Raw genomic sequence first — 19216 nt, forward strand, 5'->3', positions numbered from 1 at the left:
CATTCGATACTCCTCATTAATCAACCAAACTTTCATGCGTTTCCCACAGACGGCGCCAATTGAAGATGCAAGAAACTCCTTCTATTCTTTCTCTCTCTAGAATTCTTACACCTCAACCCCGAAAAGATCCCCCTCCTCTTCATTCCAACTCCTATTTATAGACACTTACAAGATATTTACAAGATATTTACTAATTGCTGGACCTGGGCCTATTCCTCTGTAAGCCCTGGTCACCCTTGATGGGCTTACTCCCGCTCGGCCCATATGGCAGTGTCTTTCTATGGGCTGACCCAGCTGTTCGGACTGAAGGTTGTGTTTTGCGAGTCGGACCTGGCCCATGTCATCCGGGGCCTCCTCAATATATATATATATATATATATATATATACACATATGAGTTCTTTATGTGTGTGTAACAATCTATACTTGAGCTTGGATTACCATTAATTTATAATAATAATAATATAGGCTGGGCTTGGATTGGTCTTTGGTTCAAATTAATTTTTTACATGTTATTTGTATTAAACTGTAATTGCGTTATATTTCCCTATTCAACATTATATTAAAAAACAAAAAAAAAAAAAAGCTTCAAAATCTTTTAATACTTTTTTTTTTTTTTTAATAGTTATCCTGAAATTAAGAACTGATGTATCTTTTTGATACTTGTTTTTAAGGTAAAATCTTGAAATACTTTTTTTTTTTTTTGTTTAATTTTGTAAATATATAATTTAGTAAGGGTATAAATGGATGATTTAGGAATTTAAGATTGAAAAAGAAAAAAAGAAAGAAGACATTATTATTGAGAAACCAACCAAAAGCATGGTTGCTTGGACATATGAAGTGAGGAAAATCAAAATTGGGGCAATTGATGCTATTGTCAATCCAAGAAAATCTCTCTCTTAACATGAGAGTGACAATATTTTTGTATTGTACTATACAAGATTCCATGAATAATTCTTTCCGGTCCATAGGACTTGTTCTTTTGATTATTGGATTGAGAACCACTTTTAATATTGAATTTTATGAATGTTGAACAAAGTCTTCATTGGAAACACGTCCCCTTATTTTTAAAGATAAAGGTATTTTGGTCAAAAACAACCATAACTCGGATAAGTAAGGTGCTTACGATAAGGCTGCAATTCAAGCGGATTAAAGATATAATCTATAAGACATGTGACATGTTCAATCATAACTCGGCTTTTAATTCGAACTGCCTAACCTTAGTTTAACACATTCTTAAAATTTTAAATTTGAGTTGAATTTAGATTTGCAGCTCTGATGTTTTGAGTTATAAAATCGGATTGCCCATATGACTACTCTTCACATTAAAAAAACCGAATGTGAGACAATCATAGTGCAACATCATGGTTGGCTGCCTGACAATGAACCCAAACCTAGGCCGAAATGATTTTGGGTTTCTCTTTTTCACTCCAAGCCCGGACTGAATTTCAAATAACATTATCCAAGTCCAAATTTTTTTGAATTGGGTTGCAAAGTTAGGTTTAGCTTAATGCAAGGCATAAAACCGTGAGTAGCCTTGTAGCCTTACTTAGATGCCCAGTCCAACAATCTATTCTTGAGCTTGGATTACCTTTTTTATATATATAATATTACTATAGGTTGGCACTTGGCCTTGGGTTGGTCTTCGGTTGCTGAATACCTCAGCCGAAACCAAATTAAATTAATTTTTGATCCAAACTTTTAACTTAAGCCCAATCCAAATAATTGAAAAGTTGTCCAGGCCCATTTAAGTGATCACATTGGCTTTTATTTAAGCCCATAGCCCCTATTATAAATGTTAAATCACTAAAGCACAACTTATTAGTTTGCTTACTAAGTTATTTCTATTCGAATGTAATTGAGTTATATTTACTTATTTTTTAAGTTACATTTTAAAAAAAAAAAAATTACCTTTAAAATATTTTAATACTTGTCGTGAAATGAATCTTTTGATACTTGTCTCGTTGTCGTTAAGGCAGAGATGAGACTAAAGGAATTATCATGACCCATGTTTGATTTTTTAAATTACCCAAAAATAGGTTTTGATCATGTTTTTCATAAACTTTGACAAAGAAATTCAATCAATGTTTTGATCAATCAAAAACTTAAAGGTCACATAACTCTTATGTTGACTATGAATATAGCGGTATAGGTTTTTTTTTTTTTTTTTTGGCAAACAAAACCTACTATATGTCTTGGGATACATCATTTCAAAACCTGACTGTATATGACTAGAAAAAAACAGTAACTCAGCATCTTCACCAACATGACATTTGGAAATTTTTACCACTGCATGGGCGACCTCATTACCATGCCTACGCACATGGTTAATCTGAACTGAGAAAAAACTCCGAAACTTTGCCTTGATATCAAAAACTAGAGCTTGAATTTCAATAGGGCAATTATCCTCATTCATTATAGCTGGGCATACCACCATCGAATCCGTCTCCACCCATGCATTTGAAAATTGGTATTTCAATAGAAAAGGAAAGTAAGCATACATGGAAATGATTACGGAGAGAACATCAAAGGAGAATCTAATAAAATATGAAAGATATCAAAAGAAAATATTTGACTTTTGAAATAATCGTTTTAGTATTTTTATGTATGTGATTGTTTTCATATATATTTTATTTGGAAAGTTAAACATAATCACAAATTATAATAATTTTCACAACTCATTATAGTTCCATTAAATCAAGCTTGCAGATAGTTATACCATATTTGGGAACATCTAATCCTGAATTTGTATTTACCATCGAGTAGGGATACTCACACCAACACTTGCAGTGAATTATTTAACCCAATAATTTTTAATTAACTATTTATACTAAATACAAAGAGTTTTACTTCCTTATTTATTAGATAATTTATCAATTAAAAGAGTAAGTCTACCAATTTTTTACAATTCGGTGCGAGAATAATTTGCTGCCCAACACAACATTAATTATTTTTCTGCATCGAATTATTAAATTTTCTATAAATCAAGGGTTGTTTTGTACTATGTACTGGGATAAAAGTGTGGACCGGTCCCAAACCCGGCCCAAGAGCAAGACTGGTCCTCTATATATAAAGCTCCGCATTCTTGTTAAATTCCTATTATCCTTGACCAGGTTCAGAGACTCAGGTCAGTTGCTATCTACTCTACCATTTGCTTCTTCTCTTTCTTAATAATTTTCTGATGTTTCTTAGTCACTGCTATAATCTATTACTAGGGTTTTCTCTCAATTTGCTTTTATGCCCCCATGTGTATGCTATATTGATTTAGGCATTAAACCTTTCTCTTCTTCTTTTTTATTTTTTATTTTTTTATTTTTTATTGTATTTTTTTTTTTGTTAGTCATGCGTTGTGCTTCTTTTCTGGGGCGAGCAAGAAAAAACTATGTTGTATAGTTGGATTGATGCTATTTTGAATTAACAAGTGTTATAATCCTCTCATCTTGTAATTTTGTATTTTGTTTTTTGTTTTTTTTCTCCCTTTACACTGTAGGTGTTTGTGTGTGTTTTTATAGTATCTTTATTGGTTATGCAACACCTTGATGTTTTCTCGACATTTTTCGAAGCATTAGTGATATTACAAGTATTTTAAGCAATACAATTGCCGATCATGCCTGTTTTTTAAGAGAATTTTCAATTCTCTTCTTTAATTGGTAATGTTCATATGTTGATAGAGTCAGTTCTTTATATATATATATATATATATACAGACTAGTAAAACTGTGAGTAAAATCTAATTTAAAATTAATATTTAACAAAGTAATTAAATAATTGTAAATTCTAAAATATCCATGAACATAAAATTGACACTGAGATAAAAATAATAATTTTTAATTGAACTTTACAATAGGAATTCAATTATTGATAGGTGTATTTTCAAACTCCTAAAACAATATCAAAATCAAGACTATTTTTTATTACAATATACTAATATTTTATTTATTTCTATATTATAAAATTATTTATATATATTTTAAAAAAATTAGAAAAGATGTGGAGACTAAATAGAGAAAATTATTTATTTATTTTATATATTTCCTTTATATATTTTCTTGTCTAATTAGAAAGACTAAATTATTTATTTTCCTTATATATTTCCTTATCTAATTAGATTTCTTTTTGTTAGAAAAACTTATAATAAATAGGTAATTTGAGTTTTATAGAAACTCCTCTAAACACCTTATATTAATTTTAAAATAAAAACTCATAATAAATAGGTAATTTGTGTTATTCTAAAAGGAAACGTACATATAAATTGAATTGTAAAAAGAAACATATAAATTTATTATTAAAAAATAATATACTAAAACACTTTAATAAATACAATAATGTACTGAAACTCTAGGAAAAATAGCTATGATTGAAGATGACCCTCAATACTCTTTTTGTTTTTAATAATAATAAGAACATATCCAGACCAAAGAGACCTGGTAGACCTTCTTGTCTGGAGCACCTTAATAGTATAGACTCTCTTGTGAGCCACGAAAAAAATAAAATAATTAATTAAAAAAAAAAAAAAACAAAGAATCACCTTGTACTTTAGGATGGAGTACTAATCTTATTTATCCATATTGCTAAATAAAAGGGAAGTGGAATGTCTCTCCTAAAAGCAAAAACTTGTTTTGAAGTAAAAAAGCAACTACCATCCAAGCTGTAACAGTTTTAGTACTGGGTTTTGAGATATTTAAGAATGTAAAAGATTGAAACATGTCGGAATTTTTTTTTGAAGTTTAATCTTCACTACAGGTCCTCCTGAAAATTCATAGGTGTGTACATGCACGTTAATTTTACAAATAAAATGTCATCCTACATGTACTCACAAACTCATTTAGCATAGCACTTATTCTCCTTGATTATATCACTTAAATTTTTCAAGCCTTGATTTGTGAGGTTGTTCCTTTCTTCTTCTTCTTCTTCTTTTATTTCCCCCTTTCTCTTTGTCCCGTAAACTGTGTGGGTCTCTGTTGGCATGCGATATGGCTTATAATTTGTTTAACATTGACAGCTTCTTCTTCTTCTTCTTTTTTTCTTTTTTTCTTTTTTTGTAAATTTTAAGTGGCAACTTATTTTGGTCATTTTTCTTGGATAATACTTGCCTGAATTATTTCCTGATGGGTGATCTGGCCTAATCATATGCTGACACAAAAAAAGAAAAAGAAAAAAAGAAGAAGTTATAAATCTCAATATATTATGATGATGAACTCTTGAAAATCTCAATAGTTACAGCTCTTTAATCTGAATGGAATTCTCAAGGTTTTTGTGTGCTCCCTTTACGGTCAATTCTCTTTGAAATCTCAATAAAGGGAGTTCTCAAGGTTTTTGTGTATGCTCGGTTTATGGCCAAATTTTATTACTTAATTGACAAGTATGCACATTTGTAGTCGGGCCTTGCTTGTGGAGTTGTGGGTTGAGAGAGACATTGTTTCTTATCTATTGCTTTTGAATTAGTTCCTTTGGTCTCTCTCAACCTTTTTATAAAGACATTTGCTATCTAATAAAATTTCTAAAAAGTCATGAAGATTTAATTTTCTTAATGCTGTTTTCCTATTCTATTTTTTAATTTGGCTTTGATCGTGGTTGGATTTTTCATTTTCTCATTTGACTTGGTTTGATCATGATATGGTTTTCATTTATTATATTGTTTTATTTGGTTTTGATGGTGGTGCTCCTTTCCACATATTTTTTCCTCGATTGTACCTGAACGATAACCAAGTTTGGCTCTGTTCTTGATAGGATTTTGGTGCTGTGCTAAATTGCTGTTCAATTATGTATTTGGAGGGAAAACTGGAGACTAAAATCTTCACTGATCCAATATTTGATGATGTTCGGCACGTAAGAGATCTTGCCATATATCTAAATGGTACATTTGTCATTGTTCTCTACACTGTCCAAACTATTTAAAGATACAAAGTGTGAAATATTGCTGTAGATAATGTAAATCTTCATTGGTTTTTGATGCATTGTTCTACATATCATTGTAATGTACCAAAAACATTTAGTTGTTTGAGCTCTAACAATGTGATGAAAATGTAGTGACCATTGTAAATAAATATGTGAAACTTCCCAACTTCTATTTATATATATATATATATATATATAAAGCGTTGAAAAGGGGAACGCATCCCTCAAAAGCTACACAAGGTCAAATAGGGCCTCTAAACCCTCAACGAACCCAAAAAATTTACAAACACCACCAAATGCATAAAGGCATAACCCTTTAGAAATCACGGACTTGGGCCCCCACTATACAACCTCTCCCAGCCTCAACCAAGCCTTTGGAAGACCGGGCATAACCCACTGAACCTAAACAAACCCAACAACAAAATCCAGCAATCCCAACTTGAAATTTTGAAACCAGTTAAAGCAAATCAAGCTTCTGAAATCTTATCTTGTTTCATAATTTTGGGAAAATATAACTACTGTGATGATTTGCTTTAGCATGTAGATCCCTATCCAACATAGCATTTGTAAAAGTTACTAAAATGGGAGCTGTACTAATATTAAGTAGTCATGGTGGAGGCATTTCACTGTTACTAAAAAGATGTAAAGAATCATACACAAAAATTCATGCACTACACATAATTAAGTTATTGTAGTGGTAGATAGATGCTAAATTTGCTTGGATGGGTTTGCAGCGGGTTCCAAAAGCCGATTGCTCACTTTGTGTTTTATAGAAGTTACATTTTTATCTTTGTTCCAAAGAAGCATCCTCACTTATGAAACCTTAGTTTTCTAGCACTGATTTTCCATTATGATAGTAGACTTGATTTGTTAAACTACTTTATTTTTGTTTAATAATGTACTATTATCATAATATACCAGATTTAATAAATCACATTAGTTTTGCTTTCATTGAGATTTTCAAGTGGCTCTTTAAAAACATCAAAAAGGAAATACTTAGTTTTTTTTTTTTTTTTTCCTGGGTGAAATAGTCAAAGTTTAGTTTGACTTTCAAAATTCCAAGAACAATAAAAGTTTTCAAGATTTGAACAAAAATGATGTTTGAAGCAAATAACTCAAAAAACTAACTTTTAGATGAAGATAAATTCCACACACAACAAAACATCATTAAAGTAGCTTAGGAATAACATCATATTTCAAATTTGTTATGCGTATCATTATATTATTAAATCATATCTTGATTACTACAAGACCCTTTTCCTTGTATGTAAATAAAAAATGAAAGGGAATACAGCCGCAACAAGTCCAATATTGCCCTCTTTCACTGCTTCAAACATTTTTGTTCCCATAGGGTATATGAACTCCATCGATCCTCACTGTCAAGAACAACTCGCAACGGGCACACTGGACTATGTATATTACCCGGTGGTTGTGGGGCGAACAGACGCATTATCTTGAACTAAACTTACTCTGCTGTTATTTTCTGCAATATTCATTTTTATAATATGTAGTTATATACATTCCGAGTATGGGATGAAAGAACTGATAGATAATCATGGTCTGATTTTAAAGCGACAAAGAGCTGGTTTGAGGTCTTATCAGTGCCCTCTCTCTTGCCCCTTTATTTTTCTTCATGTATTCTTGCAAAAGGAATATCATGATTCCCTTGACGCTTGAAATGTGTTGACTTGTGAGTTTCGAATTACCTACACCCATGACTGGAAAAAATTGGTTATCTCGCTTCATTTCCTTTCTTTTGTTAATTTCTTTATTTTATAATTAAAGATGTATTATTGGACCAATTACTGGTTGGGAGAGAGTTCCTCCTCACAAATGAGGCGGCAAGTACTCTCTCTCTCTCTCTCTCTCACACACACACACACACACACAATTGCATCTTTCTGCATCCTCAAGGTTTGTCAGGTACTTTGTGGTGTTTGAGCAGGTTGCATTGAGAGAGAGATGGAGAAGGTCAATGGCGGTCTTTTTATTGATGACCTTTTGATTGAGATCCTACTACGACTACCATTGAAAACTTTATTTGCTTTAAAGAGCGTTTCAAAAAGGTGGTATCGGATTATTTCAAGTCCTTGTTTTCGACAGCGCTATCAATCTCAGAGGAACGAACAGGATGATTCTCTTTCCGCTCTGTTAGGCTTCTTCCAATCAGTAAAACAGAATTCATTCATGCCTACCAGTCCACAGTTGTCTAATAATGGATTTGTTTGTCTCAATTTGTATGGTGATTTATTGATTGGTTCTTCCAATGGCTTGTTGCTCTACTATAACCACTCTTTTAGGGTTTACCGCATATGCAATCCTATCACGAGGGAATGGCTTTCCCTTCCTCACTCAGGCGACCATCTCAACAATGCAATTGGATTTGACGTTGAAGGAATTTCTGACCAGGATTGCAAATTGGAAAAATTCAAGTTCAAGGTGGTGTGCATTAAGTTATCATCATTTCTTGTTAACACCCTGGAAATGGAGGTTTTTTCTTCAGAAAATAAAATCTGGGTGGAATATACACTCTTAGCAACAACGGGATGTCTTTTGTTTAGACCTTTAGAGTATGCTGTGGTAATTGATGGGGTATACTACTGGTGGGAGCGCCTCCATCGTGTTGTAGCCTATGATTCTAAAAGTAGTCAAGAACTGGTTGTTAACATTGTAGAAGTTATTCAATTGCCAGAACGAAACAGTGTCACAATCGAGCGCTCCTTTGTTTTGGGCAAGTCCAAGGATGGGCTACTCCAGTATGTGACTAGTGATACCTTCAAAATTGTTATTTGGGTTCGTGATGGCATTGGTGCATCCAAGTGGATTTTGAGACACACGGTCAGTTTTATGTTGATGCGCCATCAATACCCGGACATTATGAGCTCTTGTGATCTCATTTTGAATCAAGAAGCTCTTCGAAATGAAAGGAATGCTAATGTCCCAGAGCTAGCGGCCTTGCATCCACTGAATCCCGATATTGTTTTTATTCGGCTAGACAAGATGATCTTCCAATATTGTCTCGATAGTGGTTGTTTAAAGAGAGTTCAGCTTCATGGCAACGAGATCATGTTAGGAGAAAGTAGATTGCCAAAACAGCCGTTGGACATTTGTAAGGCATTATTTCCTTACTTTTTACCAACCTGGGCTTATTCTCTTCTTTAAGTCCCCTGTGGGCTTCTTTTAGCACTCCGGATTCCATATGCTAGAAGCATTGTGATCAAAAGAGAACTGGAGGCATCAATAGAGATAATGGTATGAATTATATATATATACATATATATATATATTGGCACTTTCATGATGTGTTGTTCAACTGTTACTTTAAAATAAAGGTGAGTATATTTGTATTCCAAGTACTCCCGCTATATTTCCCAATGTTCAAAATCTTTTGATTGAATAAAGAAAGGCTAGTGTGCACTTTGCAATATGGTAGCTGGAACTGTCTCTTTGTTAATGGGTTTATTTGGAGTAGTTATTTGGTGAGTCTAAATGTTGGTATTGAGTTGGTGATGCTATTGATTTTAAATATATATATACACATATATAATATTAGAATTTGAGTTGCGGGGCTTGGGTTGCTAGCACCTCAATTCAAGTCCAATTCCAATTCCAATTGTAAAAATGGTTGCCCAAATTCTTGAAAAAATGAGTTGAACTTGGGTTGGGTTTGAGATGATCCGTCCAATTTTCACTCGTAAGTAAAACTCGACGGGTTGAAGGGTTTCAATTAGGTAGGTCACGAGTTAGTATAGGACGGTAAGATTGCATAAATCAAACTATTTTCAAACCCTGCATTGCGGAGACCCTTGTGCCTTTGTCCTTTTTTTTTTTTTTTTTAATCTGACCTTTTTTAAAAAAAAACTGATTCATATATATGTGTATTTTTTTTTATTAATCTACATGTATTTGGGTGTCAATTTGGGCTAGGATTGGCAATTTCGATTTGAATATGGATTGCCTAGATGTGTCAAGTCCATGATCCAATTCGATCTGGTCTTTGAAAATTACTGAACAAGATGTGAAAAAATCATATTAGGCATAAATTACACTATACTAAAATCAAATTAAGAATTTCAAAAGATTCTAAAATTATTATTATTATGTCATTCCTTCACACTCTTATTGATAAAAAATAATTACAGAAGTAAAAAGACTTTTTAAAACAGAACACTTGTACATAATTATCAAGATATCTTATCAACTCTTCAAAACATGATAATTTATAAAGTGCAAAATTGTACTTATTCCACCAGGGATGCGTGCTCTCTTTTTTTTCTTTCCATAACATGAAATATCCTTTCCCCTTCATGGTTGTCAACTGAAGGGTAGGACTGCAAACGAACCAAGTTATTCATAAACAGTTCGGTCTCAGGTCGGGCTTGTTTAGTAAATAAGCCGAACCCGAACCCAATTTCCAAACTCTTTTAATAAACGAGCTAAGCCCTAACAACATTGGGCTTGGCTCGTATGAACTAGCGAACATAGGTTCGGATTTGTTTTATATCTATATATATATTTAAATGTAAAAAGTAAAGATGATTCAAGATAGTGACTTTGAGAATACATGTGACTTTCAGCTTTGTTTTTGGGTTTATAGGTTGGGTTTTGCTAATTGAAGCTGAAAGCATCACTAGGGTGCCTTATTTGGGCTATATCATTTAATTTGGACTTGTTTATGTTATGAGCTTGATGTACATTATTTTTATATTTATAATTCAAGTTTACCTTTCGTAATATATATATATATATATATATATATATATATATATATATATATATATATTTGTGAAATACTAATTAATTTTGAGAAGAAGTTTTTTTTTTTTTTTTAATTATTTTTATTAGACGAGCCTGAACATAAGCTCAAGTTTTTGAACTCATCGCGAGCCGAGCCCAAGTAGACCCAAGCTCGGTTCGATTCATTTGCAGCCCTACCCAAACAGTATAACCTAATAGCGATTCATCGATTGTCAAACCCAAGGGGTATAGTCTAACAGCGAAGACCGCTCATAACTTGAAGGTCGAGGTTCAAATCCCATCCTCAAGAAAATTTCTGTGTAACTAACCAGTGCATATGGAATGAAAAACTACATTTGTCCGGTGAGCTTGAGTGCTGGAATGTATATGGCAGTCGAACGACAAAAGCAAATTTGATTTGCTTTTAAAAATAACCAAAGGCTTCCAAAATTTTTAAGTCTTTTACTTAAAAAGCGTAAAATATCTCTAATTTTTCTGGGGTGGCCTCAAGATGATTACCTACTTCCGGATAGTGAGGTAAGAGTTTTGCCATTAGGCTATCCCTTTGGAGAGTTTTTTTTTAATTAATTAATCTATGTTTAAAAAAAAAATGTAACTAAACCATTCACAAAGAGAAGGTTCCAACTTCCAACCATTAAAGATGATTCTTTTGCAGGCCATATCTAATATCTCCCCACCATATCCCCTTTAGCATCTCTCAAGAAGAATGGCATCAAATGCAGAATTCAAACAAGCCTTTGCTAATTCAATCAAAAAAAAAAAAAAAAAAAAGATTTTGATCACTGGGAGATATGGCAGGAGTTGTTGGAGTACAAATACTATACTTCACCTTCAACAAATAGTCCAACACTTGATAAATTGCCAATACAAAATCCATATCATCATTTCTATTGATGCCTCCACTTCTCTTTGATCACAATAATTCTAGTCATTGGGATCTGCAGTGCTAAACATGATGTTGTTGCCATGAAACTGAACTATCTTTCTTTAACCACTCTTGATCGAAACAATAGCACATGATAATCTTGTCTAAGCTGAATTAAAGCAATATCAGGCTCTGGAAAATTAGCACTCCTTTCAATTCGAAGAGCTTCTTGGCTCAAAATGAGATCACAAGAGCTCATAATGTCCAGGTATTGATGGTACACGAACATAGAACTTACCCTATAGTAATGTCTCAACACAACCTGCTTAAACCAGAAAGTACATGACAGACCATGAGGATGTAGAAAGATGCAATTGGGAGAGAAAGAGAGAGGGGACAGTACTTGCCTCCACACCAGTGGTGAGGAACTCTCTCCTCGTAATCCAGGTACACCAGTACAAAGTATATAGGAGCATGACCAATTTGGAAAGTTCATTGGGGGTGGGAAGAGAGTTCCTCCTCACCAGTGGCCCTTCTAAAAGGTCATACTCCTTTTATGTTGCTATACTCAGACTTGAAATACACTACAATTGAACAGCTCCTCAATATCTTTTCTCCATACTACCCAAAACCTGCTTCTGCAGCATTTAAATGAGCTTTCAAATCTTTTGTTTGCTAGGCAAGTGGCATTTTTAACCATGATCTACTTTGTAGTACTCAATATTATTTCGCTGTGATTCCTCGATCATCTAGCTCTCTCTCCCTCTAATTTAAGTGAATAGATAAAATTCTGTTTACATCTATGGTGCTTGACCTAATGGTTTTTTTATTTCTCAGCACTGCTTAGGACTGCGATTGAGTTGAGTGAAGCTGAGCATCTAGTTGTTCCAGTATGATTCAAACAGATAATTGAGGTTGGTTTTAACTCAAGTTGACCCTAGGTAAAAGTGGTTGACCTCATCTGTTTAGCGAAGATCAAGCTTACACTTGAACATTTGGAAGAAGAGAACTAGTTTCAAGCAAAACTAGAACTGAAAAAACAAGTAATGTTCACGAATATCTGTAAGACTAACAAGTTTAGCCAAGGGTTCAGAATTGACTTGCTTGAAAAACGTTGTTTGAGATTGGTTTTGAACAAGTAAGTCTGGCATGAAAAAAGAGTTACATTCTTGGATTCTGCTTCAAGTCAATCCAATTCTGGAATGTTTCTAGAAATTCTCATTTTCCTCCAGCAGGTTGTTCACCTTTCAAAACCACATTGTTTTCTTACTCTTGAAGGCCAAAAAGTTGATTCTCATTTTGAACCTGCTTCAACTGCTAATTTTCTTTTTAAGTTGCTTTTGCACATCTCCAAAAAAATTCACGTCTGGTGAAATAAGTTCTTCCACTCCTATCTTTTGACAATTGGATCCTAAACCAGAGTATATCCATTTTCTGAGATGACTGGCTCACATCCAGCATCTTTAGCCTACACCATCTCAAATGCTTAAGGAGTCTCTTCTTTGCCTTCCACATCTAGCACCAGATCTCCTCTGCTAGTACAACTATAGGCTGTTCTTCCAACATACTGATACAAACTACAGCAAAACAAGTCCCAAGGAACATTTATGCCATCATATGTATACCAGTCCCCTAGTCTTCTAGTCTCCTCTCATGGCATTGCCTAATATTTACTGTTCTCTAATATTCATTTCGGCATGGCAGTTATCATTTTACATAAAATGAACACCTACTTGCTAAAGCATACCCTTGAGACGATTTTAATCCTCCATGACCTTTGACTAGATGCATGCTGGAATACCTTCACACGAGCTGAGTCCTCTCAAACTTCCTCTATTACCAAACCCTAAGAGGTTTCTAATTCCAATTTGCAGCAAACTGCTTTATTTTCTAAAAAGTGTCCTTGCTTTCTTTCAACTAGTATACCATCTGACTTGTCTACCCTTTTGATATTTTCATGTCCGCCAGAGGGGTTTTGCTTCTTGATATTGCCTAATTTCTCCATTATATCCATGTGTACTGACTAACTGCACCTATGTCACATTTAGTAAGGAGGGTTGCATTAGGTAGCTTGACAATATACGTAAAACTTTTGTCAAAGACCAATATGAACATAAATGCATGTCTGCTGACTCTACCAGAGAGATTCCTTCTTGACATGCCTAATTTCTCCACAGCAATAACATAAATCGGGTATCATTTCTATGCTTTGTTCTTGGAGGTTTCACATTGACTAGTTTTGACAGTAGGACTTCTTAACCAAAACACATATCTTTTTTCATTTCAAGTTTTCTGTATTATGTTTTTTTTTTTTTTTCCTGAATGTTTTCTGTATTATGTTTATCAATTCTTTCGCATCTTTCCTCATCTTCGATTAACACCATTTTTCTCCAACTCCTCAGGTTCATCCTTTTCCTACATATGATATACAAAGGCAGATTAAAAAAAAAACTTCAAACAAACTCTCTAGAACTCCAAAATATTCTCACCAGATAATTTTTGAATAAGAAAACATTTGCGTGTAGACAAGTGAAGAGGAGGATAAATACCATCCACTCATCTAAATATAAGCAGAAAAAGGTAGGTAGAACTACGGAAGTGAAGGGGAAACTAAACTTAGCAATAATTTGACATGGATCCATCATCGAATCTCCAAAAATTTCACGAAGATCCAAAATTTTCTTGACATTCTAAAAACTCAAAACCAATAGGTTATATTGTCCTTAACGTCTTGGTATTTGTATTTATTTCCACAAATCGTACTCCACAAAAATATTGATCTTAGCAGAACAAGTGGGCAAAATTTGCATATTACAATGACATCGCAAAAGCAGAATACTCTTTATGACGCTCTGTCATCATTTATTGCTGTTACCTTTATATGTATTTGTTATATATATATACAGACACGCATGAAGAAGCTAGAGTTGAGCAAGTTGGTAATAAGAACTGGTAAAAAGGGGTGGACTGGTTCTATTTTATCATGCTATTTATTCGAGAAATTTTTCTGCTGTTGATGATGTTGAGAGTAATGTAAATTTTGTGTCATAATAAAATTTAAGCAGTAAAAAAGCCCCCAATTTTGAGGGCCCTAATGAAAAGACAATTGATGTTTATAGATCTCTATTTAACTGATACAAGTGTTTCACCAGCACAAGAAATGATGCATTGAAACAGACATACATGCACATGGTGTATTAAGCCTTACATTGACCAATGAAGATGGGCTTGTATTTAATGCTTGAATAATATTCTTATTTCCTTCTTATTTTTCTTTAGTTGCTACTAATGAGATCATTGCAAGCATTCCAATGTGACCACGCATTACTTCAAAACGAACACAACTTAGGGCAAACATGGTACAACAATGGAGTACAGAAATAGTAAACAATAAAATGTCATAAGCAGTTCACTAGTTACAAATACACAAGTAAACACACACTATAAACGCATTATTAAAAGACAAAGAAGTCGGTACTTACATGGAAAAAGAGGTCCAACACTAAATGAAAGGTTTGTTTTTACCAATACTCAAGGAAAAGATGCACTAGTAACCCACATCCAGATCTTTGTCCTCAATCTGCCATGACACAAGGCTGTTGACGTGAGGCAGGTAGCAGCCATTGATCGGAAACCCCTTTTCGATGTCAACCTTTTTCATATGTTCGAAATCATAAGCATACATAGAGCCATCTTTGTCCTTGAAAATTACTTCACCCTTAACTCTTGAACAATAAAGAGGAATCATTTCCATTGAGCAACCAACAGTAATACTATGTTGCTTTATCCAATCTTCCCCATTTAAACCCCTCAAGATCCAAATATCAATTTGACCTGTTTCTTCATGAGTCATAAAAGAAAGAAGCCCGCCCATTTCAACAATCCCATCGTAACTTCTACAACTTTTCGGGAGAGGTGTCTTGTGGAATTTTTCATCGTCCGTTGACATAGATACTAGGTAATCACTTCGATCAATGTCAGGAATCCAATGCAAAGCTCCAATTGCAGAAATTGGGTTGCACCCTAACCAACTAAAAAGTCCAAAAGGAGGTCCATCCACCATCCTCCATGATCTTGTCCCAAGAATTAAAATTTCACAACCAATGTACCGCATTTCATCCTCAAATAAGTGTATCAATTTATATTCACTTGTATAATTGCATAATACTAACCCAAAAGATTCACTGTGTGGAGGATATATAGTACCTAAAGGAAGTGCAATCAGCTTCTTAGTCACAGGATTCAGGACAATCAACCCTCCTTTGTTCATTTTGTTATCAAGCAGAATTAAACCATTGCAAGTAGCTCTAATTTTTCCCAAACAAGTCACATTAAACTCTCGTATCTTGCTCTTGCCATTTTTTATTTCCATGAATTGAATGTAGAACTCCAACATCGGCTGTCTCTGTGGTCGCTGAAATAGAGGTAGGGATTGTGATTGAAAAAGGTTTTCTTCAACAGAGAAAGTGTTCGATTTTTCTTGAGGGATTGTAGGCATAGAATAAGGGCAAAGATTTCCTTTTACAGCTCTAGTTAGAAAGATGAAAACAGTTTCAGCGCGACGGAGGTGGTCATCAATGAAAATAGAGCTGTTAACCATCTTATACCATGGTTTACAAACAAACCTCAACCTTTGAAGAGCTTCAGGAGGTAGTTGCACAAGGATACTGTAGATACATTCTTTTGGAAGATAGGGTGGAATATAGGGTACAAGATTCTCTTGTTGCTTCTTTTTCTCCTCCATTTTTGACAATGCTCTTTCTTCTACCAACCTTGCTAACCTTGAGCTCTTGTCTGCCATCAACTTACTCATCATGCCTTCGTAAGGAGTCTCTGGTAACCATGAATAAATTAAAAGTGAGAAAATGTACACAAATGATTGTTATTACTAGGATATGAAACGCAAAAGACAAAATATAAATTTCAAATAGCAAGATGATAACAAAGGAAAAATAATAAAGTAATGTATGTGTATTATGTAAAGTAGTGAGGATCATAAATTGCTAGTTATGTCTGCGGAATGACCACAGTTTTGCATATATAATTTCCTGAACCACCATGGTTTCTAGTGTTTTTAAATTTTTTACACCATATATGAAGTTTTTCAATTTCTATTTTTTTTAATAGTATATAGATCTCAACATCTAAGATAATAGATTGGTCTCATTATTAATTCCTATTAAAAAATGTGCTATTTCATTTTTTTTTAGGCTTAAATTTCACATATAAGAAGTTTCTTTTTATTTTGCTACCTTATTTATTAGTACAAGGCCAACATTCTCTTTTTGGGGAAATAAAAAACCAGAGACAAATGAAGGAGAAATGGACACATTCTTAAGCAGCACAGAGTATGGAGGAATCAGGATAAGGAGCTCTTTGCAGGAGGAGGACATGAAGTGTCATGCACACCTCAATGCTTATTTTTGGAGATGGATTCATAAAAAAATCTAAATCTACAAAGTATAGAGGAAGTTATTTGAATAAGCCTCCATATGCATATATACATAATTTTTCTACTAGGAAATATCATAGGCTTTATGTCAAATCCAGGATCAGAATAACACCAAGGAACATAGGGTTGTCCCCTGCAGAGACAGAACTAGAACCTGGACATCACACAACAATTGTGAATTCAGAATTATTAATGCATCTAAGTGGAAATATTAACAACGTAGGCCCAAACTTGGAAAGTATCAGCAAACCGAAACTTGAAGACATTAAAGTTGCCTCCCGATGATGCTATAAACATTCTTCTTCATGGAACCATGGAGTCGTCAATATATTTGAAAGGAAAAATCTAATTTTGCTAATTAGTAGCTAGCAGCCCAATTCAAGGTTCAAAGAGTCGGACAAAAGTTTGGATCCATTCGAGCTAATCACATGACTTCATTTGGCCCCAGAGAACGCCATCTCTGCTCCGCGAAACATACAAGAGAATGACATACTCTTTCACTCTCCTACCAAGATTTGAGCATCAAAAAGTGAAAAAATTAAACCCTGTAAGCATCAAGATTTGTGTTTTTTCACAAAACAAGGGCATTTTTTCATGTTCTCTTTGTTTCTTTTAGCATGATGTTGTTTGAGTTTGATTTTGTAATGTTAGCTTGTTTAAGAAGCATTGTAATTGTAGATCTACATAATTATGTGTAAACATACTAATGCGTGGTTTCATTTGTATTAATATTTCAAACAATGTTATGAATTGGATGCTATATCTTATTTATTTATAAATCAATTATGTATTACTTACTATCTGAAAAAAAAAAATCACAAATGTGACTTCCAACCACAATCCAATGCTAAAAAGCAACTAGATGAAAGTACTCTTTATTACTGTTGATTCATTACACACAAAAAGCTAAAAACTATGGGAATATTAGGCATCCCAATTACTATAATATCAGACATATCTAGCTTTATGGAATTATAGACAACGGATGTCAGATGATGTACTTCCCAACTGTTAGTATCAGAGAAGTGGTCAACAAAGTACACAAAAGATGGTAACGGCCACTTGTTTACAAGTGTTCCAAATACACACTTGGGTTATCTCCATGCCAATTAAGCAACATTCCAAAAGCAAAACTTGCTTATGATACCAACCTCTAGTTCTTGGAATAAAAAGTCATGTTCTATTCCGCCCTTCCCTTAGTAATGACTAATTTAAGATTGCAAAACAGTCACGATCCGAAATCTCCACAACGCCAGTTTTCACTATCCCCTCATTTCCACACTCCTAAAGTTTAGATTCACATTAACTATAGTCCTATGTGAAAACATACCCTTAAATCTTAATCCAAGTGTCACTAAAGCAAATTTAAGCCATATATGTCTTTGATGCTTTAAAATCTAGAAGTTTTAGAAAATAACCATAAAACATCCTCGATTAATTATCAGAAGATTAAAATATATTTGTGCCAAACAACGTCATAATCATTTAAACAGAAAAAAGAGGAATTCTTGAAAGGGTACATTAACATGAAAAAATTAACATGATTAAACGGAATTGAATAAACCAGGCACATAAAAATTTATAAGGGAAAACAAGATGAATAATATGAAAGTAACAACCTAGTGAAATAGAATAACCATTGATGAAAGCCAAAGATCTTCCCTCTCTTTTCTATAAATAGGACACACACTCATGGAATATCATTTAAGCCAAAAAATATATATATAAATATAAATAAAAAATAAAAACCCCAATAAAATTCAAGTTTTATGGTCTCAAGAATCTGACATCCCCATGCAACCATGACATATTAAAAAAAATTAACTAAGGACAGTTAGTTGCTCTGGAATCATCATGCGATTTTAATTAAGTAGTTGTATTAACTCCAAAGGATCATACCAACCAATCATGCCAATGAAACATTTTGACTAAGAAATAACAGAGTGAGAGTGTATTTCAGAAAACAGTATATATATATATATATATATATATATATATATATCAGATGATCAGTCTATCAGTAAAGGAATGAAAGGGCATGGGTTAAATTACCTGAGAGTGGAATACACAGAGTGAGTGTATTTCAGAGAACAGTTTGGCCCTAAAAATTGAAATTGATCGATCCGTACAGAGAAGAATGGCAAAAGCTTCTTGAGTTGAAGAATTCTTGTAGAGTTAAAGCCGGCAAAATTTTGTCTTGCTTTTTGCTTTACATTTCATTGTAGTGGAAATTTCTATGATACT

The 19216-nt window shown here is 33.5% G+C and overlaps 2 protein-coding genes across 4 annotated transcripts; one reads left to right on the plus strand and one right to left on the minus strand.

Moving 5' to 3' along the window:
• Nucleotides 1-3086: 3086 nt before the first annotated feature.
• Nucleotides 3087-9324, plus strand: LOC132274661 (F-box protein At5g03970-like). Of its 3 annotated transcripts, XM_059775984.1 has the most exons (3): nt 3087-3126; nt 5730-5856; nt 7843-9324. In XM_059775984.1, the coding sequence occupies exons 2-3, from the start codon at nt 5763-5765 to the stop codon at nt 9057-9059; spliced, it is 1311 nt and encodes a 436-aa protein (XP_059631967.1). In that variant the 5' UTR covers nt 3087-3126; nt 5730-5762; the 3' UTR covers nt 9060-9324. The 3 variants fall into 3 exon arrangements, with proteins under 3 accessions (XP_059631967.1, XP_059631968.1, XP_059631969.1); XM_059775985.1 differs by lacking the exon at nt 3087-3126 and having other exon boundaries at nt 5730-5828; XM_059775986.1 differs by lacking the exon at nt 3087-3126 and having other exon boundaries at nt 5810-5856; nt 7821-9324.
• A 5569-nt stretch (nt 9325-14893) lies between these two features.
• On the minus strand, nt 14894-19210 carry LOC132274663 (F-box protein At3g17710-like). Its single transcript, XM_059775987.1, has 2 exons — nt 19025-19210; nt 14894-16353 (listed from the first exon to the last, which is right to left on the minus strand). The coding sequence occupies exon 2, from the start codon at nt 16334-16336 to the stop codon at nt 15068-15070; it is 1269 nt and encodes a 422-aa protein (XP_059631970.1). The 5' UTR covers nt 16337-16353; nt 19025-19210; the 3' UTR covers nt 14894-15067.
• Between the last annotated feature and the right edge of the window lie 6 nt (nt 19211-19216).

This window comes from Cornus florida, unplaced genomic scaffold, assembly GCF_030987335.1.
Source record: "Cornus florida cultivar Cherokee Brave unplaced genomic scaffold, ASM3098733v1 CherokeeBrave_3.0.0_Hap2_Chr09, whole genome shotgun sequence".
Lineage (NCBI taxonomy): Eukaryota > Viridiplantae > Streptophyta > Magnoliopsida > Cornales > Cornaceae > Cornus > Cornus florida.

Excerpts from the sequence above, each read along its gene's own strand:
- LOC132274661 (XM_059775984.1), top strand. The coding sequence starts at position 5,763 with ATGTATTTGGAGGGAAAACTGGAGACTAAAATCTTCACTGATCCAATA. Across the intron at positions 5,857-7,842 it reads TCTTGCCATATATCTAAATG|GTTGCATTGAGAGAGAGATG; the intron begins GTACATTTGTCA and ends GTGTTTGAGCAG.
- LOC132274663 (XM_059775987.1), bottom strand. The coding sequence starts at position 16,336 with ATGATGAGTAAGTTGATGGCAGACAAGAGCTCAAGGTTAGCAAGGTTG.